Source organism: Neodothiora populina, assembly GCF_041146345.1.
Source record: "Neodothiora populina strain CPC 39397 chromosome Unknown canker_contig_3, whole genome shotgun sequence".
Taxonomy (NCBI): Eukaryota; Fungi; Ascomycota; class Dothideomycetes; order Dothideales; family Dothioraceae; genus Neodothiora; species Neodothiora populina.
In genome coordinates, this window is record NW_027191417.1 from 84,257 (window position 1) to 110,453 (window position 26,197).

At 50.9% G+C, this 26,197-nt stretch overlaps 6 protein-coding genes across 9 annotated transcripts; 2 read left to right on the forward strand and 4 right to left on the reverse strand.

The window, feature by feature from the left end:
- Positions 1–1,518: 1,518 nt before the first annotated feature.
- AAFC00_004449 (uncharacterized protein) lies at positions 1,519–6,213 on the reverse strand (the record flags this gene model as incomplete). The annotated part of the gene is made up of 1 exon (XM_069344092.1): positions 1,519–6,213. One exon carries the CDS (start codon positions 6,211–6,213, stop codon positions 1,519–1,521), a length of 4,695 nt encoding a protein of 1,564 aa, XP_069196505.1.
- A 4,028-nt stretch (positions 6,214–10,241) lies between these two features.
- On the forward strand, positions 10,242–11,927 carry AAFC00_004450 (uncharacterized protein; the record flags this gene model as incomplete). The annotated part of the gene is made up of 1 exon (XM_069344093.1): positions 10,242–11,927. One exon carries the CDS (start codon positions 10,242–10,244, stop codon positions 11,925–11,927), a length of 1,686 nt encoding a protein of 561 aa, XP_069196506.1.
- Positions 11,928–12,858: 931 nt separating this feature from the next.
- On the reverse strand, positions 12,859–14,901 carry AAFC00_004451 (uncharacterized protein; the record flags this gene model as incomplete). 2 transcript variants are annotated; one of them, XM_069344094.1, is made up of 1 exon in its annotated part: positions 12,859–14,901. In XM_069344094.1, one exon carries the CDS (start codon positions 14,899–14,901, stop codon positions 12,859–12,861), a length of 2,043 nt encoding a protein of 680 aa, XP_069196507.1. The 2 variants fall into 2 exon arrangements, with proteins under 2 accessions (XP_069196507.1, XP_069196508.1); XM_069344095.1 differs by having other exon boundaries at positions 12,859–13,251.
- Positions 14,902–16,941: 2,040 nt separating this feature from the next.
- Positions 16,942–18,086, forward strand: AAFC00_004452 (uncharacterized protein; the record flags this gene model as incomplete). The annotated part of the gene is made up of 2 exons (XM_069344097.1): positions 16,942–17,249; positions 17,306–18,086. 2 exons carry the CDS (start codon positions 16,942–16,944, stop codon positions 18,084–18,086), a joined length of 1,089 nt encoding a protein of 362 aa, XP_069196509.1.
- Positions 18,087–21,328: 3,242 nt separating this feature from the next.
- Positions 21,329–23,629, reverse strand: AAFC00_004453 (uncharacterized protein; the record flags this gene model as incomplete). 3 transcript variants are annotated; one of them, XM_069344099.1, is made up of 1 exon in its annotated part: positions 21,329–23,629. In XM_069344099.1, the coding sequence occupies one exon, from the start codon at positions 23,627–23,629 to the stop codon at positions 21,329–21,331; it is 2,301 nt and encodes a 766-aa protein (XP_069196512.1). The 3 variants fall into 3 exon arrangements, with proteins under 3 accessions (XP_069196512.1, XP_069196511.1, XP_069196510.1); XM_069347769.1 differs by having other exon boundaries at positions 21,329–22,711; XM_069344098.1 differs by having other exon boundaries at positions 21,329–22,663.
- A 949-nt stretch (positions 23,630–24,578) lies between these two features.
- AAFC00_004454 (uncharacterized protein) lies at positions 24,579–25,412 on the reverse strand (the record flags this gene model as incomplete). The annotated part of the gene is made up of 1 exon (XM_069344100.1): positions 24,579–25,412. One exon carries the CDS (start codon positions 25,410–25,412, stop codon positions 24,579–24,581), a length of 834 nt encoding a protein of 277 aa, XP_069196513.1.
- Between the last annotated feature and the right edge of the window lie 785 nt (positions 25,413–26,197).

The following is a 26,197-nucleotide window of genomic DNA, read 5'->3' on the forward strand; positions in this document are numbered from 1 at the left end:
ACCGCATATATAAGAAGGTAAAACGTCCCCCAGCAACCCTGATAGACGCACAGGCCATGGATCCTCAATGCTGCTGACCGAAATCGAGAGAAACACGGCCTTTGTGATTCGACGACGAGGTGGTTTCGAACCCCACCGGACTGGCTTATCTCCCCTATCGCCATCCTGCCTTACGCTACACTGTGTTACCATACTGTAGCCATCCACATCCATCATCGACGTCGTGTTTGTTGCTGACCACCAGCGACGACAGCTTGTGTTCTTTCCAATCGCCACTTTGTTGCTGTAGAAGACGACATATCGGCCGAAGTCTGGCCCACGGTTCTTTCCAGAATGACAATTGTGAAATTACCTTAGCAAAGCAAGTGGAACCCTGGAAAGTTCACCACTAACGCGTTGAGTCCTTTCTACCAAGGCTGCGCTGCTAAACACGTCGATTGTGATTGGCCGCTATGTCATTCCTCGTCCGGGACTTGCCGTTCGTTCGCCATCTGGCAGGACCCGGCAGCCGAGCACCATTTTCTTCTCGTTGTCACGTCGTCGCAAACTCACCAACTTCGATGGCATTTCCCGCCAGATCTGGGGAAGGGCGAGCAGAAAAGGGCTCAGGTACGCATTGCCTTGCCTATTGCGGCAAAATGATGTGGTCCCTTCGGTATCTTCATGGTCAAGTCATATACTCGTTGAGTTTGCGGTACTTGTACCTCAGCAATCCATTATTACAAGTACGTACACAACGATTCCTGTGAACTCGACACAATCCTTCGCGCTCTGTGACTTCATAGGAGTTGTCTACACCAACAAGACATGCTGCTAGAGCAATCTTGCACAACCCTTGCAGGCCTGTCGAAACAAGTATTAGCTTCGCTGTCGCCAGATCGATTCTCGATGGCGCGCTCAGCTCTGGCGTATAACCGACGCGACTTCCGGCGCCTGGCTTGGCTCTCACCAGCTGTACGGAACTTGCCGTCTCCGCCAAGGCAATCATTCAACAATCTCCTTCTCACCCACCCCCATTATTGAATGGATGTGAGTGAAAACTCCGGGCAGACCTGGCAACTTCCGTTCTGGCAATGACTCGGTGACCTCTGGGTACAGTAACAATTCGTATATCGTAATTAAGGTACGCGTGCGATGCGGTCTTCGGGAAGATCCGCGGCTGAACCCGTCATTACAGTAGGTACTTGTATCCTTGTTCGTTAATCTGTTTGTTGGATATATCCACATTGTACGGTCATATCACTAAAAGCCATGGCAAGGGTGTCTTGTACAGGAAGAAGGTGTTGTGTAGATGAACAATTAAAATTTATTATCAGGTTCTGTGGAACAATTAAAATTAAAAGATGAGTCTGTATTCTTCTCAATCATAAAAACAGTCGGAGTTGTTCCATTCGTCCCATGCATAGCAGAAAATACGACACACCATAACATCGCGATCGAAAGGAAGATGAGTTTTCCAGAAAAAGAAGAAAAAAAAGAAGAAAAAAAGAGGCCTGAGAACGCAGGAGAGAAGGCATTTTAGTCCTTCTTGCTCTTGTTGCGGTTCTTGGGCACACGTGCGAGCCAGTAGAGGAAGAGCGCGGCGACGACATTGAAGACGACAAAGCCCCACATGATACCAAAGTTCCTCCAGCGGTGCGAGTAGCTCGCGGCGACGGAGCTCAGGAAGACGTTGGTGTCGCGGATCTGACAGTAACTGCAGTTGTCTCTAGCACTGTCATCTTGCATATAGCCGCCGAATTGATCGATGTAAGGCTGCATGTACTGCAGGCATGTCTGTCCGGAAGGAGCCTTGAACTTGAGATATTCGTTTCCGGCGCAGACCAGCTCTGTATTCGCCACCGCAACAGACAACATTCCATCTACCAGGTATGTAAATGGCGACACGCGGTACATAAAGATCCAGAAGCCAGGAAGCGCGGTTGGCGTTTGGAGAACACCGCAAAACACCAGCGTCAGCGAGAACAACAGATTCGCAATGTTACCACCCGTCTCTGCTGAGTCGAGACCGGCAATGATCATGTCGGTGAATGTGCAGGTGAAGATCAGGAACACGAAGATGTATAGGAAGAAAAGCGCGCCACGCTCGTGCACCTGATCAGCAGCCTCGGCGTTACGGTACAGGCCGATCGGGTAGTAGAAGCAGAAGAACATGATCACACTGAGAGCGCCGTTCCATGGGAGTTCGACAATGATGTTGCTGAGCATGAAAGCTTTCCACGAATAAGTCTTCGACGGACGTTCTCTGACCTCGTACAAGGCACGTTGTGTGACAAAATGAGGCATGATCTGTTGCACCAAGTTTCCGAAGATCGTGAAGAGCATGAAAATCGAGAACATCTGGTTCTGCAATCCTTGTTGCGAGACGGGAGCGTTGTAGAAGATGAAGCCGATGAAAAGCGCCGAGAACAGACCTAGAGCGAATTTGGAGTAGATGTAGCTAGGTGTGCGCCAGTATTGTTGGAAAACACGAAGAAGTACCTCTCTCATCTGCACCATGAAGGAAGCAGCGAATTCACGATGAAGTGTCTTGTCGTCGCTGGAATCCAGCACGCTTTGCTGAGGACGTTTCTCCTTGAGCTGGCGAAGCTCGTCCTTGACGGCTTGACGCTCAGGGCTAGCCTTCCATGTCTCGTGCCAGTCGATGTCAGTGTGCGATCCAGGTGCGGCTCCGATGACTTCCAGCATCCATTCAGCAGGGTTAGCTTCGGGCGGACATCTGTGCGCACCGTTTCTCTCGAAATAACTAGTCAAGACGTGGGAGTTCTCACCGACCTCGCCAAAGTAGACTGTACGTCCACCGCGGGCGAGGAACAACAGACGGTCGAAACGCTGGAATAACATGGCGGATGGCTGATGGATAGTGCAAAGAATGGCTTGGCCGGCGTTGGTGAGCTTCTCCATCAAGTCGCAAATTGCCCATGATGTCTGCGAATCCAGACCAGATGTAGGTTCGTCCAGGAAGAGCAACAACTCTGGCTTAGCAACCAGCTCGACACCGATGGTCAAGCGCTTGCGTTGCTCGACGTTGAGACCTTCACCGGGAACACCGACGACGGCTCCGGCATACTCTTCCATGTCAAGCAGCTTGATGACCTCGTCAACGTAGGCGATCTTCTCCTCGCGGGGAACATGAGCAGGTTGACGAAGCAGAGCACTGAAATTTAATGCTTCGCGGACGGTGGAAGTAGACAAATGGAGATCTTGCTGTTGAACGTAACCAGTCTTGCGTTGGAATGATGCATCACGAGGTTGGCCATCGACAAGCATCTCACCAGTAATGACACCCATAGTCACACGTGTTGCCAGGCAGTCCAACAACGTCGTCTTACCAGCACCTGACACGCCCATGAGGGCTGTCAATGTACCGGGCTTGACCCAACCGTCAACGTGATCCAGAATGCGACGCGGTTCTCCCTTGATCTTGATGTCGTAGCAGACATCTTCCCAAGAGAAGACTGCAGTCTGCTTCTGAATGATCTCGGCGACCTCTTTGGAGTCGTGTTGCTTTTCCTGCACCGCTCCAGCTCCACCGGAGGACTCAAGATCATCAGTCGAGTTCTTGGACAGGATGGCCGGCTTGTAACCTCTACGGAAGACCAGCACCTCGCCCTTGGACTTCTTCGCAGAAATGTACTCGGTCGCGGCCAGGTATGTGAACAGGAAGAAGAACATGAAACCGATCATGATACCAAAGTTCCTCCACTTGTGCGAAGCGTAGTAAGAGTAGGCCGAATTGATATAAGCATCACCATCCACGTAAGATTCGCCTGCTACACTTCCGACAGAACTGCAAACTTGAGTCTGGTCGGCGAGAGAGCCATAAGTGGGAACACGCGCCGAGCATGTGAATCTGCGGTTGTGGAATTCGTTGATCATCAACGCTTCGAATCCGTATGCGACCGGATCAATGTAGTTGATCCATCGGCACCAGCCAAGCATATAGTCGACGGGTAGAGTAAAGCCGGTGAAGATGACGATGGCGAGAATGAGGATTGCTGCGGGCGCCATGGCTTGCGACAAGGTACGCGAAACAGAGGCGATGGTACGGAACAGATTCGACATGACCAGGGTCAAGAAGAACGAGATCAGCAGGAAGAAGAAAAACGGACCAGGTTCGCGGCGCAGGTTCGACAGGAAGTAAAGCGCTGTATTGAACACTATACAATTGAGGACTTTATAGGGTATGTCTGTCAACATTGATGCATATGCTTCGGCGGATGGGTGGTACAGAGCGTAACGGGAGTGCTTCTCCACAATTGGTCGTTGGGCGTACAAAGTCAAGATTTCCAACATGGAGCCGAAGGCGTTCATCAGAATGGCGAAGAAGAGGAGTGCACCGCGCTGAAAGAAGGAATTGGTGTCCGACTTGAGGTTGTAGAAGACAGATCCGATGATGAGGGCAAAGATCGAGTTACCAAACAACTGCGATAAGGTCAATGAGGGGTCGGCCTTGAGTCGCTTGAATCCACGCCAAAGACACAATCGGATCTGTTGACCGTATGACAGGGTATATGGCGAGCCGACGCGTTGTCTCTTGGCTTTCTGAGCTTTGCGCGAGGCCTCGAACGCTTCCTGTGACTCTCCGCCGAAAGGGAATTGCTTCTCGTAAGCGTCGATTTGTCGCAGAAGCTCCTGGCGCTGCGGGCTAGCTTTCCACCTCGCAGCAAACTCGTCAGGCGTTCGCGGCGTCTTGCCCTCGAAGCCTTGGCGGACAACACGCTCTACAGACGAAGTCATGGAAGTGAGGAAGTCGGGGGTGGTCTGACGATCAGGGCAGTGGAAGCCCATATCGATGAAGTATTGGCGTCCTCCGTGTGCGTCTCCGAAGTAGATCTGGCGACCTTCGTAAAGGACGACGACCTTGTCAAACTGATTGTAAGCCTCCTGAGGCGATTGGTAGATGGCCACCATGGCTGTCGAGCCGAAGTATTGGGCACCCATGCGAAGAGTCTTACAGAACTCGACGGCATTGGCCGAGTCGAGACCTCTGGTTGAGTTGTCCCAGGCCTGGAGAGGTGCTCCACTGAGCGTGGCTTCGGCGATGGTGACACGCTTCCTTTGTCCACCGGACACACCGCGGATGAAGTCGTTTCCAACTTTGGTGTTGACCGTCTCGGAGATACCGAAGGTGGCCATGACCACATCACGGAGAGTCTCGGCCCACTGGTTCTTGTTGACACCCTCGGGCAGCGCACGAGGCGACCGCGCACGTGCTGCAAAGTACAGAGTGTCTCCGACGGTCAAGCTGGGGAAGTGGACATCGACTTCTGCGGTGTAGATGGCTTCACCGCGGTACTTTGTGTTCATGTCTTCCGCGCTGATACCTTGGAAGTTGAGATAAGACTCGTCGCCGATATAGAATCCGTGCGTCTCTCCGGTCAAGGTCTTGAGGAAAGTGGAGCATCCAGATCCAGGAGGACCAAGGACGACAAGCATCTCGCCAGCATTGACAAGACCCTCACACTCATGCAAAATGTCAATCCTCGTGGGTTTTGCCTTGCCAAGAAGTCTCTTGGCGAGGCCGATGCCCTCGAGGAAGACGTTTCCTACGCTCTTCTGGTAATCCGTGCCTTGACCATATCCAAACACGTTAAGGTTCTTGAAGGCGACACCCGACGTCCTTGCAGGGTTCTTCTCGGGGTCGGTCTGGTTGAGCTTCAACATCGACTTGACCCAAGCACGAGGCACAAAGTTAGGCCCATTAGGGTTGAGTGGGGAGTCTTCGTCCACGTCCATGAACGGGTTGTCCGGCACATTCGTCCATCCGGACTGGTTTGTTTGCGTCCGGCTGATACGCTTTGCTAAGGCGTGAATCTCCTCTTTGTTGTTTTCGACCGAGGACGCTGCTGATTCTGCCTGCTCGATTCCATCCTTGGTATACTCGCCCTTTCCGTTCGTCGTGGGGATGCCGTCCGGGTAGTATGTGCCACCGTGAATTCCGGAGTGCTCATCGGCATTTACAGGCACTTCTGTGGTTGCAGTCCTGGACGTCGAGCGAGAAATAGCATTGTTGTTATTATTATTGTTGTTGTTGTTGTTATTAGTTGAATAGGCCGAGGTTGTGCTTGGCCGGTTCACATCCTCGGACTCTCCGTTGTCCTCGCTGTGCCTGTGCTGGAACGCAAGACCACTACCAGCAGCGTCACCCGTGCCACTCGTCGCCGCTGTGTGGTCGAAGTTGTTGAATGCAAAATTACCAACTAGCGACATGGCTGCGTCAGGGCTTCTTCAATGTGTATACCGAAGGCCCAAGGGTCTACGGACAAGAAACACAGCGACCGGCGCGGTCAGATGAGATGGTGGTGATGATAAACAACAGCGACAGGGTGCACGCCAGTTCAAAGCAGATACAAGAAGCGACGGATTGCGGGAGGCACATGGGTTTTAATATCTTTGTTCCTACTGATATCGTGGGGCGTTGGCCGCGTCGCTAATAAAGTAATGATGGGGCAATATGGATCAAGCTCTCATTTGTGACGATCACATCAGCCTTCTGGAAACGATGTACGAGGAGGATGGAAGAGCCCCTAGCACTGTTCTGGCAGTGTACCATCCAGCACTAGGGACAACATTGAACCGCTTGACACCTTGACACTCTCTAAACAGAGTGAACGCTCTGACGAATTACCTGTAGCCAAGGGTTAATGGCCCCCTTTAATGGATTCCGGGGCTGCGGTAAGTGGGTAACTGGGCCTCTGGTGGACGGCTTCTTCTGCTTCCGTCGGAAGCACTACCTTCCGTCCTATACCTTCTCCGGGATCCGGAAACTTCGTAGCTTCTGACTCGATGCGTTTCTCACCAATTCTAGGCACCAAGTGACCATGCGTTGATTGAGTAAGCACAGGGGGAGCTTTGAATTGTCTACAAGCGTAGAGAGCTTCTCGTCAATCTGCTTCAATGTTTGGAGTCTCCACATGCTGTTGGTTGAGAGCTGGACATGTACCTGCTGTATGCTGTCAACGCCATATACATTCACCCTCTCCTCTGTTCGGAGCTGTCGACAGCGCCTTTGGTACTGTACATTACATGTGCTCGTAATTTTCGATATCTGCTGGACCGAGTATCAAATCGATGAGAACATGTCGGTCTGACTGTCGCGGTCATAGAGTGTTCTTCAGACATCCAGCACCTGCCACTGTACTGTACACGCTGTGGTAGGGCGACAAGTGGCTGCTCCGAAAATCACTACACGTGGCACTTTGGGGATCGCGCTCAACCGTGTCACAGACTTGTTGACGGTGATCACACAGTGCCTTACTAATAAGAGGCGGTAGACAAGACCACACTTGACCGACCTGCATACTGCACCTTGGCTGCACCGTGTACTCATCCTCGTCCGCCCCTACTGGACGTCCGGCAGGAACTTCCAATCTTACTGGACTCCTTCGCACAACAAAATTTGTTACGAACAACGTTTATTTAGGATTCATGGGTCCCGCTCGGCTGGGTTTGAAATGAAATCTAGTGGGGGTCCAGCAGAACAGGCTGCTGTGCCTTGTATTGCCACAGCGGAGGACATTGTACAGTTGCGAGGTACTGTATTGTTGGCCTGGACAGCCCTACTATACCTTACAATGTTGTGTCTACTGATGCTCTTCAAACGCAGTCATGAAGTGTATACGGAACCATTGCCACTGTATGAGTCACGGAGCTCCGAATATGGTACGAGTATGACATAGAGCGGCTATTTGACCCGACCCTCGCTCAAAACTCTATCCACTGTGCATTCCTTTTCTAAGACATTGCCTAGCTTCCTTCCGGACGCTTGCGAGTCAAACGTAATGACAACAAGGCAAAGTGGCTGTCCCATCCTGTGATCCTTCTCGAGTCCTGTAAATACGCAAAGAAATAAAAAATCCTGAAAAGCGTTTTGGTCGTAGAAAATGTGTTTGCACCTTGGAACCCAAAACTCAATTGTTCTATACCTACCTCCGTAACACGACGCAATGCCAAGCTCTTGCCACGACTTACTGCCTGCGAGCACTTGCCGGCATTGATATTCGAATATGGAGCTTCATCGAGAGCGAGCATACTGTTGAGTAAGGCATCGTAGATAGGCTCCTTTGGTAATAGGCTACATGTCCAAACGGTACATCACTACTCCGGTAGCGTCTCGTCGTCACTGCTTACCTTATACATTGATACACCAGGTCCGGTCTGCCGACGTTGAAGCGCATCCACCTGCTCGCGAGTGCGACCCAGTCTGTATCAGTGTTACAGAGGTTCGGAGGAGCGGCAACGGGCAGCATCGCTGCGCAATGACTTCAAGACAGCCACAAGGACTGAAGCGGACACGACTACACTTGCGCTTGAGATCAACGTCTAATTCACGTCAATCGCGCTTCGTTGCTGACGTGCACTTTCCAGATTACAGTGGCCCACGCTTGCAGTAGAGTGCGGTGTTCCTGGGTGGTGCTACAGCTGGAGCGACACAACGATCTCAAATCATCTTCGCTGCACACGACTCACCCACAATACTGATGCATAATCATAGAAAAGACACATGCACATGTGAAGTAGGCCAATAATATCGGGTTTTCTGTTTGGTTGAGCTACTATTCTTCTTCTTCTTATCAAGCTGAAACAAAGCTGAAACATTCCATTCGCCAATTCGCCAAATAGCTAGATTCAAGGACAGGGTCCCCTCCCCGCTCTGGCAATGCTTTATCTTGTGGACCATTCCGCCAGCCTTATCAAGCACGCGGCACATAACGTACTGCAGAAACATATACCATTCGAACCTCTGACTGTATTCCATCTCCCGACCGTAAAACCCATTGAAAGATCATGGCTAGCGACCATCGGATACATACAAATCCGCAACTTTGCGGTACTCGGTCTCATATAGTCCGCTAGGAATGCATAGTAGCTAATGGGCGACACTCAACAAACAATATGAAGGACACGGCTTGTCCTAAGTGCAAGACACTGCCAGTCTCGAGTCGTTGTTCTAAAGCAGGATTTGAAAGGTCCATGAGTAGCCAAGCTTGCTCCAGGCTCGGGCTACTGAAAGAGTCCGGCTTGACTCGACTTTGGGTGCCTCTCAAATGTCAGTCTGGTGATTCTCTCAGTATGGGGCCAAAACGACCGATTGGTCAGAATCGTGAACTACAAAGTCTGGGGCTATAATACTATAGTTTTGTTCCACTCGACGGGCGACGATTCGCGACAAATGGCATACAACAGCGCAAATCCCTTTCGACTGTGTAGCGCTCAGAAGTCCTATGCTTACGAGGTTCTACTTGAGCGCGAGAGAGCATCGTCAATCTCACAGTAGTATACATGTTGCACACAACATGTCCAGTGACGGGCTGACACATGAATAAGCTCCTGAGAGGCATCCGACATGACTGCCCTCCGCTTCGGCTCGGTCCTCAGAATGCGGGGGATAAACAGCTAGCGCGAATATCCTATCGACTCTATTTGGGACTCTACGCGGTCCTGATCCTGTGAGTTTAACGGTTGAAGAAAGATGCGCAAAGGTTCCTGCATCGCGCGGATCCAATTCTCCGTATGGACATGTCACGTTCATCTTCATCGCACATCGGCGAAGCGCTCGCTGGCGAAGGACGAATCACGTCGTGTATTCGCTCCTGATATCGATGCTGACAGGCTCGTAGGACAAGTAGCTAAAGCCCCTCCCGGCTCGCAACGGCCAGTGGCTTTATGGCTTGACCTAGCGTTATGTCTTCCTCATGAATAGCCCCCAATGTGAGTCCGTCACAGTATCGAATATGCAATACAGTACATATATTGGATCCTTGGGCTCTCCGTGTCACGGCATGAGTTGAGCGACGTTTTCTGTGCCGCGGCTGTTTTTAGCCTTTCAGGGTAAGGTTGACACTATACCACATGCCCCTCTTGGGATGGTAAAGACAATATCTTAGTTTCCCGTCGACACATGCGGTCTGACCAAGCATTCATTTATGGAGCAGAGCGACGTTCTCTGCGCCAGATACACCATTGCCCCGCTCCGATGAGTCTACGGGACCTGATGCTACTGACCTGCAGGTGATTAAGCTCTAGTCAAGCACACCCAAAACATGCCGCATTCACGAAGCCATGCAACGTCGGATAGCATTGCAATCACATTCACTTCACAGATCAAGGCGTCAAGTGCCGAGGAAGATGGAGTCTCCTGCCTCTTGCTGGACTACTTAAACTCGTCGCAGCCGTGGGTCTAATCTTCGAATAGCATCAGAACTTTACCAGACTCGAGTAGTCTCAGACTGCTAGACATGCGTTTCATACTGCCTATCTTATGCTTGGCCTTGGGTGCTTCATCTGCACCGATCGAGGGGAGACAAGCTGGCGCCCCTTCCGCCACTGTGAAGAATGGCACTGTCATAGGTAGCACTACTGGTGGCATCGACTCTTTCAAGGGCATTCCTTTCGCTCGACCACCTGTAGGGCCTCTTCGTTTGAAGCCTCCTCAGACAATCACATCTGGCTACGCCACCCTGACAGCCACTGCCGTTCCGACGGCATGTCCACAATTCTTCTCACAGGTCGACACGGCCGATCTGCCGTCAGATGTGATAGGAACTCTCTTGGACTCGCCTCTGGGCCAAGAGATCTTGAATGCCGGCGAGGATTGTCTGACTCTCAACGTGATCAGACCATCCACGGTCACATCTTCTTCGAAATTGCCTGTTCTGGTCTACATCTTTGGAGGTGGATTTGAGCTCGGCTCAACGCAGATGTACGATGGTACTCCGATCGTTGCACAGTCGGTCAAATTGGGTGCCCCGGTCATCTATGTTGCGATGAACTATCGTGTAGGAGGATTCGGCTTTCTTGCTGGCAAGGAGCTGAAAGCAGACGGTAGCACGAACCTCGGTCTTCGCGACCAGAGACTCGCACTCGAATGGATTTCGGAGAACATCGCAGCCTTCGGTGGCGACCCTACTAAAATCACCATCTGGGGCGAGTCAGCAGGAGCAATCTCGGTGTTTGACCAGACCATCATCAATGGTGGCGACAACACACATCAAGGCAAGGCCCTTTTCAGAGGAGCCATCATGAACTCCGGGTCCATCACCCCAGCCTTGGATGTAGATCATCCCAAGCCTCAAGCGATATACGACTTGGTCGTCAAGAACGCCGGCTGTTCGAGTGCGAGCGATACCCTGGCATGCTTGCGCAACTTGCCGTACCAGGACTTGCTCCAGGCGACCAACTCTGTTCCGGCAATTTTCAGTTATACCAGTTTGAATCTGGCCTACCTGCCACGACCAGATCCATCTGACAGCTTCTACCCCATCTCGCCAGATGTAGCAGTTCGAAATGGTGCCTATACCAAAGTCCCCATTATCGTGGGTGACCAAGAAGACGAAGGCACCCTGTTTTCTCTCGTACAGACAAACATCACCACCACTGAAGAGGTCGTTGACTATTTCTCTATGATCTTCCCTGATACCGAGGTGTCACTGACTGCGGGTCTTGTGGATACCTATCCTGACGACCCTGCGGCAGGCTCGCCTTTCCGCACAGGAAGCGCGAACCAGATCTATCCCCAATTCAAGCGTGTGGCGGCACTAGTCGGCGATGTGGTTTTCAACCTCCGCAGAAGACAATACCTCTCCCTCGTCTCCGGGACTGTCAACGCATGGTCGTTCCTCGACAGTCATGCCTACGGCACCCCCGTGCTAGGCACATTCCATGCGAGCGATCTCTTGGCGTACTTTTTCGAAACCACCCTCGTGACAGCAGTCACTTACCAGAATTACTACGTCTCTTTCGTCAACTATCTGGATCCGAACGCGATTCCGACCACCGCGCCCTTGATCAGCTGGCCCAAGTACACGAGCGCGAATCCACAACTGGTGCAGCTGCAAGTGCTCAGCAACAACCTTATGCAAGACGACTTCAGGAGCACGAGTTATGAGTATATCGTTTCGCATCCAAATGACTTTAAAGTATGATCTGCATGGTGTGATTGCGATTCATCGCCTTTCTGTCACTTCGCCACCCCGCCAGGTCGAGAGAGGGACTGCGGTGTGGCCTTACATTGTCGCTCCTTTTTATGATAGTTCAATGGTATATATGAAGTAAAATCGTCACCTCTGGTCGTCGTCCTCATCCCATGTGCTGCAAACTGAACAAGCAAGTGCAGCCGCCAGCTCCTGTCTTTTCTTACTGTAGATTCGAGACCACCCTCTGGTAAACGTGAAACCTCGCGAAGTCTTACACGGTCATTCCCCTCCCAATAATCCAGTCACAAAAGCCTTATTTCCACAAGACAGACTTGTGTCTGTGTGTGTGTAGATCTTTGTTTCTGTACCGAGGCAAAACAGTGGCGGAACTTAGGCTTCGTCCGGGGTTCAAGTGTGCGGAATCATCGCGCACCACTCTGTCTGTCGCTCTCGAATTCATCTAAATACACGGTCATCTTCTCTGCTGTCGTTGGTGTCTTGCGGGGGCAGTGGGGAAAAGAAAGGAGAGGGCGTGGAGAAGAAAGTTTTGTCCGATCGGGGGGTTATTCGCTTGCTTGCTTGCTTGCTCAGCTCTGCCGTACACGTTCTGGAAACGTGTGCCTGCAGTAGTATTTGCATAGTTGTGCTCGGTAGGGCGAAACTCGATCAGACCTCGGATGTCACAGACGCAAGCAAAGAGACGAAAAAGGAAAGAAGGAAAAGGGGCCACATGAGACCGGACTTTCCTGTCACTCGTTTCAAGAGGGACATGAGAAACGTCAAAGTCTAAAAGGAGTTTTGTGTGTGGTATCTCTTGGGCCTGCCCCGCCGCCCCCGCTTGCTCCCTCGTGTATGTATACTCCTTGCTGTACAGTTTCTATAGTACAGTAGTAGAAATGGTGGAGTCGAGTACCTAGTTTCCATATTGTACTTTACCCACTCATAAACCAAAATTGATGCACTTGATGCCCCGCACCTGTGCGCATTCTATCCAATCGACTTCCTCCGCCAGACCCCCCGCAGCTTCGCGATCGGCTTGCTCCTGGACTATTATCCGGAGTAGTTGCAGGCTGCGAGACACGCTGCGACTGATACCAGTGCCCTCCATGGCCTGCAGCAGCTCCATGGCGAGAGCTTTCTCGTGGGCCGACGTCGTGGCGAAGCCGGCGATGAACAATGCTGGGACCATGTGATGGTTGCCTTTGTCGTGGTTCGCGATTGCTCTTGACGCCATGGATAGTATCGAGGTGCAGTGGTGGGCGTCCTCGTGTCGGTAGCGAGCCGAGGCTAGTCTTTGGCCTGGATACATGCTCGTATGCAGGTAGATGGCCATGGTTGAGTATTGCAGCTGTGCAAATTCAAAGGTCGACCGTGCTATCAGCGGTAGCTCCTTCCCCGTAGCGTGTGCGTCTGGCCGAAGCGAATGTGGGCATCTTTCCATCCATTCGTTGCGTAATCGCTCACAGAAGATGTCGACTTGGCCTTGACATATCGTCATTGCCATGGGGTTTTCGCGAACCTGTCGTCGCATGTTCAATGCCAGTTGGCTCTGCTCAGCAGAGATAGTGAATAGGTGAAGAACCAATCCGTGCACTGCCATGAAAGCTCCCGATGCGTTGACATGCGGCGTCTTCATCGGACTGCTTGGTGAGAGTGGCCACCGTGGTAAGGACCTACCATTCTCAAGATACGCTCGGACGTAAGACCCGGCCTCGACATTTCCAGCCAAGCATGATTGTATGTCTAGGAACAGAATATACCACGAGATGTAAGCTCGCATCCGGCTGACGACTTGACCGCGACGCGGTGTGTGGACTATTCGTGATAGATGAGCTAGGTGCTGTGCCCACATTTTCCGGTCCTGTGGCCAATTTTGTGTGGCGCAGCAGATGTCGTAGAGAAGTAATAGAAAGTGTAAATAGAAGAACTGATCGGAGTCGATATCTGTGTATGCAAGACAGGCTGAGATGGCTTGATCGTAATGTCGGAATGCTCCTGTCAAAAGGTCGGGCTGACCCTGAAGCGCTAATGTGAGCAAGACAATGGAGCAAATCGCATGGTAGAGAGGCCGGAAGTCTTTCGCCATTCCTATCACGACATCCTCGTTGCCGGCGCCTATATTCAGATTGAATTTGGTGCCCAATGGTATGATACGTTTTAGTATTGAGTTCTTGTAAAGTACAAGATGCTTTTTATTGTCGGCGTCTCGCGTGCCGAAGTTGGTGAAATCTCTCTGTATCTCTGGGATATACGAAACCATGAACATAACGTTTGCTTTGCTAGCGTCCATGTACTGCTTGTTATCCGAGTTGATGGGCGTGATCTTCACAAAGGGTGTGTTCTCGAACTCAGATAGAATTATCACATCGGGATCGCCCTCGTCATGATCTTTGATCAGTCCGGAAGTCCTTGAAGCTTTCGAGTTTCGCCGTGACAATTCTTTGTGAGCAGCATACTCTGGTAGCCGCGAAAAACTTTCCGGCGTAAGCACCACATTGTAAGTTCCAGGTGCACGAGTCAACGCCTTTTGCTCTCTATATGAGTCATCGGGGAGAACAGCAAAGGGTGGTAGTGTGCCTGCATGTGCCGAAGCTGAATCATAAATGTCTAAACATTCCGAAGATTGTGGCGTGGCACGCTGCAACGAAGCGTCTTCGAGGACTTTGTACTTTCTTCGCACTCGTACGCTGTCGTCGTGGAACCTCCACTGGCGGCCCCATTCACACTCTCTACGCAATCTGGTGCATGGTCCGCACCGCGGATGAGCTTCGTCGCATTTGACCTTGCGCTGTCGGCAAGTGCGGCAGCCCTCGTTAGATCGTAATCGAAAAGTCCTCGAATGCTGCGTTTCTGGAGTTGAGGAACCGCTATCTCTATCCCGGTCGCTTAATGATGATGCATGCTTGATACGGACATCACATCGTAGATAAATTGGGGGACTCGAGAACCCAGCAGCCAAATTAGAATGATCTGCTTGACTCATGCGAAGGGCTTAGCAGATGCCAGAATTGGTCAAGGTCCTTATTGTCTCTCTCGCGTTGGGACTTCGAAGCACGCGATATATACAGCTCCTGCTGCAGTGGAACGAACGTGCTTCCGAAAAGTTGTGGATATAGCCAGATTAGGTAGCCGTCCGGAGTTGGCAGCTGAGATGTTGGAATACCGGTGCAGGGGGTACACAGACTGTGTTGAACGTGTTCCAGCGACTTCCCAGAGCCAGGGAGCCGCAGAGATGAACGAGATGCAGAAGCGTCTGGGCCTTTGTGAATTATTCTTGGACGGACAGATACTCTCAACTCATGCAGTAGCAGTTTTCATTTGTCACGGATGCATTGCGATTGTTGAAGATCCAGCCGGATCATGGTCTGTGCTTGACTCAGCCGGTTGGATCTCTAACGCAATCGCCGACCAAGTGCGCCGTGTCTCGATAGCACCCCTCGTTATCCAGTTGTATTGCCAATCGCAATACAACCCGCATATGGGTTAGTACAAGCTGTTGATAGACAGCATGAGCCGCAGTACAAGCAGTTACTGTACATATGTCGATTGAGAATATGGCTCACGTTTCTTGTCATTTCTTCTTCGCTGTTTGCTGCAGCAATCCCTCCACAGGACAACCCCGTTGGTCCGTCCGGTATGACCCCAATCCAAATGATTCTTATAGGCAAACTCTCAGGGTTGGCACGACCATATTTCATCGCAAATGCCGCCACGGTATTAAATCTTGTAGGTTCGTATCAATACGGTACTTCGTGCAGGAAATTTCTACAGCGCTCTTTTTCATGCAGTAGTCAAGGTCCACAGGGTTACATGTAGTTTGCTCGCACGAATTCAGGCATAATACCGTGAATGTCCCTAACGTCATCCTCGCCGACGTTTCCCCTGTTGGTCGTTCCATCGCCTCGTACCTTGGGTCGTTCTACTGTATCAACAGTACATTATGGGATGGATGAAGCGACATTGTCTAGGTATCCTACCGAGGTTGAAGACTTCTCTTTCCTTCCAACGTGCGGGAGCTATAGCGCAACTCGAGAGAACCTGCAGGACTTATTCTTTCGTGGCTGCCCAAACACAATTACCTTTGTTCTACTTATCCCCGGTCTCTATCAACTTCTGATTACAGTGCCCGAGCATCGTAATGACAGGGACCGGTCGCAAACGTCAAACGAAGTCAGGTCACAATACTAAGGTACAGTAGCTCATAGCGCGATTGTAAGGTACGCCACCCCATCTCATACACGAATAGAGTTCGAAATTTTGGTGCCCCGTGTTCAAATTTCTGGTGCCCCGTGGGTTGCGCCGACACGTTGGAAGCTTTTTCCATTCTGTATCATCTTTGCTCTCTGACACTTTAAATGAGACAATGATTGGTTCAAAGAAGGGGACCAAAAGTGGAGAACAAGGCAAGGATGATGTGCATCACTGACACTCACATATCTTCGACAAAAAAACAGGTAAGTACCTCACCTTGCCGGAATCAACGGCAAGTGCCCGCCAATTAGCGACGACCCTTGATTCATTGTGTCGGAGGTGAAAGTGGAAAGATACGGCAATAAGGGAGACATGCAGGGATTGAGAATCCTGTCGGGTCTGTATCAGACAAGGTTGAGAGCCGGGATCGGACTCAGGTCCGAATGGGATGGCATGTACAGTATTCTGGCCCCAGTCGCCACGTTGTTGAAGGGTTGAGATGCATCGAGGTCCATGGAGCAAGACTTTGGTCTGGGGGAAATGAGGAGGCGAAAGAAGCAGAATATGTGCGCTGTACAAGCACTGTTTGTTCAAGTGTTATCTTATCTTATCTCACCTATAGCAGTCTGGTCCGAATCACATCTGTGACAGTCATGATACTTGTAGGCTTGGCATATGCATGAATCAATAGCACCCAGTAGAGCTTCCTAGCTCAGCTGCTCTATGCATGTATACTATTGATTTCGCCACCGTCCAACCTATCACTTGCAAGCGGCCAATATACCATCGATGAACCTGGACAATCCTGTTTGAGTCATCGAGTCCCACAGTCATGGCAGACACTCAGTGGGTGAACACCAAAGATCTTCCTGGCCAGCGTTCCGCACGGAAACGCAGCCTACCCATGCCTGACAGCATAAATGTTGCTACACAAGCCTCTCATAATAAACGGAGAAAGCCGTTGACGGGTAGACTGGGCGAAATTGTCAAAGGCCAACCAAAACCCGAACCAATGGGAGACAATTACATCGACTTAACTGGCGACGATGATCGTGGCGATGTCTATGCAGCCACCGCGAGTGGCAAGCACAAGACGCCAAAGCAAGTCAAAAGTGATGGCGAGGAGAAGAGGCTGAAGAGGTAAGCAGCGATCACTTTCCTTGTAAATGACAAAAACATATTGAAATTTCGGTAAGACACCGCGACAAATTACCTCAAGCAGCCTCTATCACCTTAGAGCGAGCCTTGACACAGCGCATGTACATCGTGGACCGGAAGCGCTATACCAGTATGCTACATTGTCCTCATAATACGCCAGACTGCCCGGAAGAGACAGTCGACCTGGCAGGCACGACAGGCAACGTCTATACAGTGACTATAACCCACGTGCCGAGATGCACGTGTCCGAACTTCCAAAAGGGGAACTCTCAGTGCAAGCACATACTCTATGTTCTGGTCAAAGTTCTCAAGGCTCCTGTCCATCTTCAATATCAGCTTGCATTTTTGACTTCTGAACTACGTGAGATCTTTGGACACGCGGGCCCCATGCCTACAGAGACGGCATCGGCAAGCGACACCGACGGCAAGCGCAAACCCATCGAGGGCGACTGTCCTATTTGTGTCGAAGAAATAGACTCCTCGGGAGGTGGAGAGGCAATCATCTGGTGTCGTGCTGCATGCGGCAACAATCTGCATAAGTCGTGTTTCGAGCAATGGGCGGCCAGTAGACGCGGGCATGGCGACAAAATTACGTGTCCGTATTGCCGGACGGTATGGGCGGGGAGTATCGATGCACAAGCTGTGAAGAATCTTGATAAGTCCGGGGCAGTCAATGAGGACGGCTACGTCAACATTGCTGCTCAGCTGGGTATCACTGGACGTAGAGACTTCTCATCGTATAATCCATACTGGGTCAGGCAGCAGCGCAGGGCAGGGGTAGTTGATGAGGACCAAACTGGATATCTTGCGGAATACTAGCGGAGGCGTTCAACGTAATGCGCTTATGACATGGCTGGCAGATGGAAATCGCCTATAATACGAATGTATAAATCGACGGGAACACAATTGCGGTCTTCGTCACGGCTGTCTGTACATAGACAATGACGAAAATGGAGATGCCGCGACCGGAATAGCAGCGAAGAGTTAGAGTGACCGTGGTAATGGATTGGCGGATAGGTATAATGTCGATGACTTATTTTGTGCATTAGATTCGAGATAAGATCTTGTCTGGAATAGAGGTGCGACAGGTGAAAGAAGAAGCGTGTAGTCGGCACATTGGCAGACTACTGCATGAAGTGGGCTTGTTTCTTCTGTTTTCCTAGTCATCTCGCTTCGGTTGCTTACTGCTTGCGCAATTTGTATTGACAATCCTCGATACAGGTTAGAAGGTCACTTTCATACTTATCGTGGAACATGAAGGATGTCGTCTAAGTCCATACCATAGTCAAGGATAACGTGATTCGTCATAGGTTCTGTATGATCTGTCCTTTTAGCTTCCATATTACCTATACCTTGCACTCATGGATGACACCGCCCAAATATACAGTAGCGTTCAGTCATCCGGCCACAGAATGGCAAATTATCAATATTCGCCGCTGTTCTTCTCTCTACAGCAATGATAGGTGATATAAGAAAGACTTGTCACACTTTGAGATCTTCCTGCAATATTTAAAGTAACATATCATTGTCTTATATTTTCATCTTGCCCCTGACCAGAACACCCCCCTCCCCCCAGCAAGCATAACGTATATAAGAGCCTGTATCTCTCTGGTGTCTGCCTGTGCTGCCCCTTTAAATTCCACATTCACTTCATCTTGCATCTGCTGGCTAGTTCTTTCTGTCAGTCTAGTGACTCTAGGGGTTCCCTTCACTTTGTTTACTTACCCAAAGTGGTAATGGCACAATACATCCGTCATCTCTGGTCGTTCTACATCTCTCTTCTTCCTTCTCTTTTAATGAACATAATCTGCTTCATTCATCAACCATCGCTAAGCCATCGACCTCTCCGTTGCTTCAACTCTTCTTTGTCCTTGCTTGAGCTTTTTCACCCACTTCAGTCAACACCGCCCATTGTCACATAGCTTCCATATACCGATTTCTCACGTACTGTAAAGATGGGTGAGTCTGCAGACAGCCACTTCCTTCTTCTACGGAACTAATGAAGACTTGTTCTACAAAGGCAACGTGCCATCAAATCTCCTTCTACCACCGGTGGAAAATCCCGTAGACTCTCAGGTTACTGCTGCGGCACCAAGGAATCCATACATTGCAAACTACAATGAAACCACTCTTTATGGTGTCTATTTCCGCCGCACCAGAAGTAACCCTTATTACAACTTCACGTTCCTGGAGCTCAGACAAATTGCTCAGCGCTACCGACTCAGCGACACCTCGGCCTTCTCGTATACACCAATCGGACTCTCCGAAGTGATCAATCGATGCTATGTACTTGAGCACCCCCGCGTCTCTCTTAAAGTACGCGAACTGCAAGCAGAAGCCAGATCGCGTGGTCTGAAACTACCAAAATCAAGACTCAAGGCCGACATTATACTTATGCTCGAAAAGTCCGACTCCGATCCAGAGCGTCCTTTCCCCTTTTTGGACCTTCCATTCGAACTTAGAGTCCATGTCTACCGTTATCTCTTTCTCCAGGTCCACCCGTTTCGTCACGATCAGGCCTCCAAGACTCTGTACTCTTACTCTTCAGCTGGCTCGTCCGTTTATCCCGTTCGATCTGACCGATCCTCCACCTCACCCTATGGCAGAGGTCAAGCCCCAGACCTTGCGGAACCAGCTGTGACACGCGTTTCCCGCCAAGTGAGAGATGAGTCCCTTCCTGTGTTCTACCAGACCAGGCGTTTCCCTCTCTTCCACGTGCTCTTCTCAAGACAATTTAGTAATCCACCCACTCTATTCAACGGCATGGAAAACCTTGCCATATATACTTGGGTACCGCATTTGAGCAAGGACAAGGTCGCAAATCTTCGCGCATTCAACATCGTGGTTATGGTCGGCACACGCCGTCCCTACGAGACTTTCCTATACCTCGACATCGACCTGACACGTAACAATCAGAAATTTCCAAATGGGAAGAAGTACGAGTTGAGCTGGTGGACCTGTCTCTACGGCTCCGAAGTGCCCCACAAGAAACTCGTCGAGTTGGGACTACTGAATGCATTGCCCGCCAGAGACGGAGAAGGTGAACAGCTATTCGGCAACCAAAACGTCCCGGAAGTGCCTATCCTCCAGGATTTCATCGAGTGCCTCGAGCAGATCTGTGATGATGTATGCGGACATTCTTCATCTTCCTCTTCTGCAGCCCCCAGCGACAGCAGAAGTGTGCACATGGATGACGTGGTGGAGCTGATCAGACTTGCCGAGAACTTGGACATCAGATAGACCCGACACTTTCCAGAGCCGCCCCTTGATACATCGAAAGTCACCCGTCGTTGGGTTTGCATACAGCGCAGGAAGATATGAGGACGAACAGAATTGTCTACACAACTGGGGTTTGCAGAGGGAGGATGTGACACAGAGCGTGGCGAAGGATTGTTCCATGGTTTTTTTTACTTTCTATCTTTCATTTGTTTCGTTGTCAGATGTGTTGAGTAATACATGCCATGCTCTGAGATAAGGCGCGGATGCTGATGCATTATTGGGATTCTGGCACTCCCGCATTAGCTGCTGCATTTGCAGCAGGAACGAGTCTCGTTACACACGCCTACTCCTTCCGAGTACAATGCAAATTTATCAGTTTTTCCTACACGGCTTGACTTTGAGGATATGGTCTTGTTCTCTCGTTTTCGTGCTGGCCAGAATTGCAATGCTGCCTTTGGCTCGTCTTCGTTTGGTTCTTCTGAAGTTTCCCTTTCTTTTCGTGTGGATAGCGGTCGATGGCTGCTCATATATCAAAGTGCACCGTATTGGCATCGCATTGTCGCAAACTGGTTTCTTACAGCACATTGATCCCCGTAAGTTACACGTTTCGTAGCCGCCATCTGGTGGTGAGCAGAGATGTCCGTGGGCGAGAAGGTACTTGACTGGCGGCGATATATCTTCGAAGCTTGGAGGCAAGGAAAAAAGTGTATGTGCATTAAAGATTCAAGTAGAATCTTTCGGAAGAAGACCTATCTCTACTCACCAAACTCATATGCTGCTTTTTATTCTGTAGGCTCCTTCAGCTTCATCCCAATATTTTGTGACAAGAAAGATATATAGTACTACAGATGCCCAGGTAATTTCAGCTTGTCCGGCCCATCTTCATCGTCGTCATCATCGTCGTCTTCTTCATCAGCGTCTAATGCCGAGGCGTCATCGTCGTCTTCATCTTCGTCCGACTCACTATCCTCGCTGTCTTCGTCGTCGTCTTCATCGTCGTCATCGCCATCTTCCCCGTACGCATTGACTTCGTCGTCGTCGCTGGTCCATACCCTCAAGAACCCTCTTTCGGACCGCCAAAAATTCTCATGCCCAGCTTTCGGACTTGTCTCGCCTGATTTCTGCCGTGGCGTCTGGTCTCCATCGTCAGGACTTCCTTTGCGTTCGTCGTCGGTTGCGGCGGCGGCGCTGCCAGCGGTACTTTCGGCGACCGCGACATTGGCTGGTCCTTCTGCAGCCGCTGCTCGAGTCTGCGAATCAGATCGCAGATCCAATCCGTCAATGTAGTAACGCATGGGACTCAGACTACGACCAAGCCGCATGACCATCTCATAGGGCACGCCTCCGAACATCTCGCTTGCGGAGGCTGAGAGGGCACGGTCTGGACGCAGGAGACCGGCGGCGGCAGCGCCGGCGTATGATGGGTAGGAGGGCAGGTTGCTACCTTCTTCTTGGGACGCACGCAGGAAATAGCTGCGACTTGCGGGTTGCGTGGGATCGTGATGATGGATCCACTCGAAAGTTTGCTGCTGCCCATGCTGGTCGCTTTGATCATGTTCGTGCGTGTGGTGCGAGTTGTTTCCACAACCACATGCGCTGTCTACCCTATGTTGCTCGTCCTGACCATGCTGTGTTGCGTCTGCTCCTTGATCGTTCACCAAAAGTGTGATTTGTTCGGGCCCCAAGCCAGCGGCGCCACTATCATTACTTCCGTCGCCAAAACTGCGGATTGCCTCAACGCCGGTAAAGTCGTGTTGACGTTGCGTGTGATATGTCTCTCGTACTGCATTGAGAGCAGGCGTCGAGGCATTGCCGAGTGGTGTAGTCTGCGTAGTGTTGTAGCCATCACATACAGTACAGCGCAGACCAAGCCAGTGGAAGGGCGTCCAACCTCGACCTCCACAGTCATTGCAGCTCACCCAGACCTTGCGGGGTACATGGCGTCGGCTTGGTGCAGATGACTGTGCTGTTTCCGGCGCAGCAGGCACCCCTGAACTAGATGTGGTCTGGTCTTCCTGGCGAAATTGATCGGTGGATTCTGATGACTCCGCTGATTCTGCTGGTCCGGCAGAATTTGGACGAGAAGGTGGCGGAGACGCCGATAGAGGCTCAAAGTCTTCCTCTGGCATCGGTTGGAGTCTGATCTCGTCGTCAAGTTTCCTCCATTGCAGCTCCATGTTGACGGCGCTCTTATTGCAGACAGGGCAGCGATAGGTGACCGTCATGAGGTCCTTGTAACAGGTCGCATGCATATAATGACCACATAGCAGGCTAACGACGGGCTGTGGAGAGGAGAATAGATATTCCAGACATAAGGGGCAGTCACAGTCCGTAGCACGCTCAATACACGGGTGAGCGCTGGACGTCGATATCGATATGCACACGTTGCATCGTTTGCAATGCACGTAATCTTTACCCAAGCCTTCTCCTCGGCGACAGATACCGCAGTCATCGCAATGGTAAATCCGTTTCGTGCTGTCATTATCCCAGAGTTTGCATTTAGGGCAATAGTAATATGCAGTTTCGGCACCACAAGACATGCACTCCTCGCCAGCGGGTTGTGGGGTTTTGCATAACATGCACAGCATATTCTCTGTCATCTTTCTGTTTAACTGATGGGCAAATGGTAGCTTCGTAGAAGTGTCGTGGCAGTGACGACAAGGGAACCATAGCTTGCAGTCATAGCACTGCACCTTGACGTTTCGGGTATAATGTTGACAACCCAATGCGCGGCGCTCACCCCCTTCTTCAGGCATATCCTCCTCGTCACAAAGTGGTACTAATCCAGGACAATAAGTTGGTTCCAAGTCGACAGGATGGACGTTGTAAGGATTGTCTGACGGATCTGAGCTCCGAGTATCTCGAAGTCGAAAAACGGACCGGTTGTTGTCATCTTCGCCGTCGTCGATTCTGACGGGAAGGTGCGTCTCGTGTAAGTTACGGTAATCGCGCGTCATGAGAAGGTGCATCTTTCTTGCTTTCTCTTCCGTCGAGATTGCCAGGCCCTGAATCTCCCGCATTGATTGTCGCAAGGACTCCATGCCATCGTCAGCAGGCAAGGCCGGAGACCTGGGCGGCGACACATTGTGTGTTTCCTCGATCAATCGATGTGGCAATGCCAAACTACTATCTGGTTGTGCCATCCTTTGTTTTATCTTTCAACCCCAACCCACACCAGAACTATCAAGTCTCTTTTATGTTATTGCCACATGTAGCGGTGTGTGATGTAGAAGCGAAACTCCGAGATTTACGGTGTGTTAGGAAGAGATCGAGGAGATGAAGGCGGGCAGCAGTATTGCGAGGATAGAAGACGTGAGATCGAGATGCAAGATGACTTCGTTTGGCCCCCAAAAGAGACGCTCTATAACCACTATACCTTTGTTTTTTTTCTGGCCTGTTTCCGAACTTTCCACTGTTAGACCCTAGAGTCACAAGATCAATTACCATGCAAGGCACACGATATGCAGGCAGAGCCGGGATCGCTGGATCTTTTGCTTGTATCTGCTGCTTCGCCTCCAATCGTACGACACCACACGACATACGCACAACCCACAACCTACATCCACAGCCTTCCTTCCTCATCCCTGGGGCGCCTTCCCACCGCACTTCCGTCATCGTCTGCACGTGCAAAGCCGAGCTGGCTGACATGTGATACTTGGCGTTAGAAGACTTGGCACGTCTTTCACGTCCCGGATATCGCCTACCACTCGAATGCATGCTATGGTATATGTACGCGAGCGAACACAATGCCTTTAGAGATATATTTCACGATTGGGGCGAAACTTGAGCGCCGCAGCCATATAAGAGCTCTTTGTTACAGATTAGCTTGTCACAAGCCTTGCGGCCGCAGAGACAGACAGTGTGGCGAGAAGTGCCGAGCCGGCTTTGTGAACTAATTATTCTATATAACCTATATACAACAGCAAAACAGCTCTCTCGCAAGAAACCAGTCATTGCGATCTTTCCACTGATATGGGATCCTTTCATCATACTTAATCCGAATCCACTAACATCCTCGGCTTTGCATTACACCTAAAATTGTATCCTTCCCGCAGCATTATTCCTCGAGTCTACATTGCACAAAACGCCCGATCAAGAGGTTTCCATAGGTGGCATAGGGGCATGGAGATCGCGTCTTCTTCTTCTCTTCTTCAGAGAGCATGCGCTAGCTTTGGCTGTAGTCTTTGCCGTTGTCTTCGATGTGGGCTTGGCGGTAGTTTTGGCAGTGGTCTTTGCGGTCGTCTTTGCAGTGGTCTTTGCAGTGGTCTTTGCAGTGGTTTTTGCCGTCGTCTTTGCAGTGGTCTTTGCAGTAGTCTTCTTCGCGGTTGATGACGCATCTTGCGCCAGGATACATTGACATGCATTGCTGACGTCCATGGCATTCGGGATCTTACCGAACGGCGTGGACTTGTGAGGACGTTGCGCCAGCCAGTCTGTGCAGAAGGAGTCCGTAGATGGCCTATTTATCCGGATGCGAGCGATGTGAGAGGCTACACATTTGAGTGATGAAGCGACGGTTGCCGCATTCTTCTGGGTCGAGATAGTGATGGAAGTACCCTTCTTGGTCGTCGTGGTTGCTTTCTTGGTGGAGGTACATACAGATGCTGCAGCCCTCTCCTCGAGATCACGTTCTTGCAAACCAGCCACGTCCAGTTCGGCATACTCGTCGGCATATCGCTTGCTCAACACGGATATCGGGCAGATTCCGAAGAGAGGTTGACAGCCGTCACCGCAATGGTCATCAGTCGATCCGCAGATGCCTGCTGCATTACAACAACTGCCGAAGCTTGATCCCACACAAGTCACACCTCCTCCACACATTCCGTTCTGTGAAACGCCGGTGATTGGCGCATAGTCTACTGCTAGAGTAGCATGAGAGGAAGCAAAGAACAGCGCAAGAGCGGAGATACCAAGGAGCCTGCCCATGGTTCACTCTCGTATGCGATTCAGAGGGATATGGAAGAAGCGGGACAATTGATGCTGACCGAGAGGTATGGAGAGAACAGGAGGAAGAAAAGAGATGAACACCAGGAGTTGAGGAACACAGCGACTGGTTCGTGTCTTAACAGGACCTACTGAGCTGGTTATATGCAGGGGATTGGCATCCGCCGTTTACATAGCCAACGTTGTTGGCATAGAGAATTTTGCGACACCGGCCACATTGACCTGCCACCGCAACGGACCGGTCGATAGGCGGAGCGGTCACGCACGGGTCGAGATGATTACTGCTCTGACTCCAACGTCCGCGGTCAAGAGTATATCAGGAGAACTCAAGCTGTCGGGCTGTTATTCTGCTCGGGAAAAGAAGTTCCAGACTCGGTGGTTGAAAAGAGTAGGACCATTCACTGCCAGCAGATCGCCAATGCATGCAGGAAAAACTTACCGTTAGATAGGAGCTCAGGTCATCGGGGCAACAGAACGGTTCAGCCGTTTGACAGCCATGCGGCAACTACTGGCAGGTCCGGCATGGCGGGAAAAGTGGCTGTTATGATGTATGTCCTTGATGAGTGCTCAGGAAAAGCTCGCGCGCCGCGTTGAGAAAACGTATAATGATGCATGGAAGCACGAGTCCTCTTCAACGACTTGCTTTCGCGATGTAGTCCGTGGCGGCAACCGGCAGATACAGCAGGCGGCTGAGCAGTCCCAATTAAGTCTTTTAGTACTTAGGTACTCGTTAGACCTCGTCTATCTCGTGGCCCAGTAACCTTAAT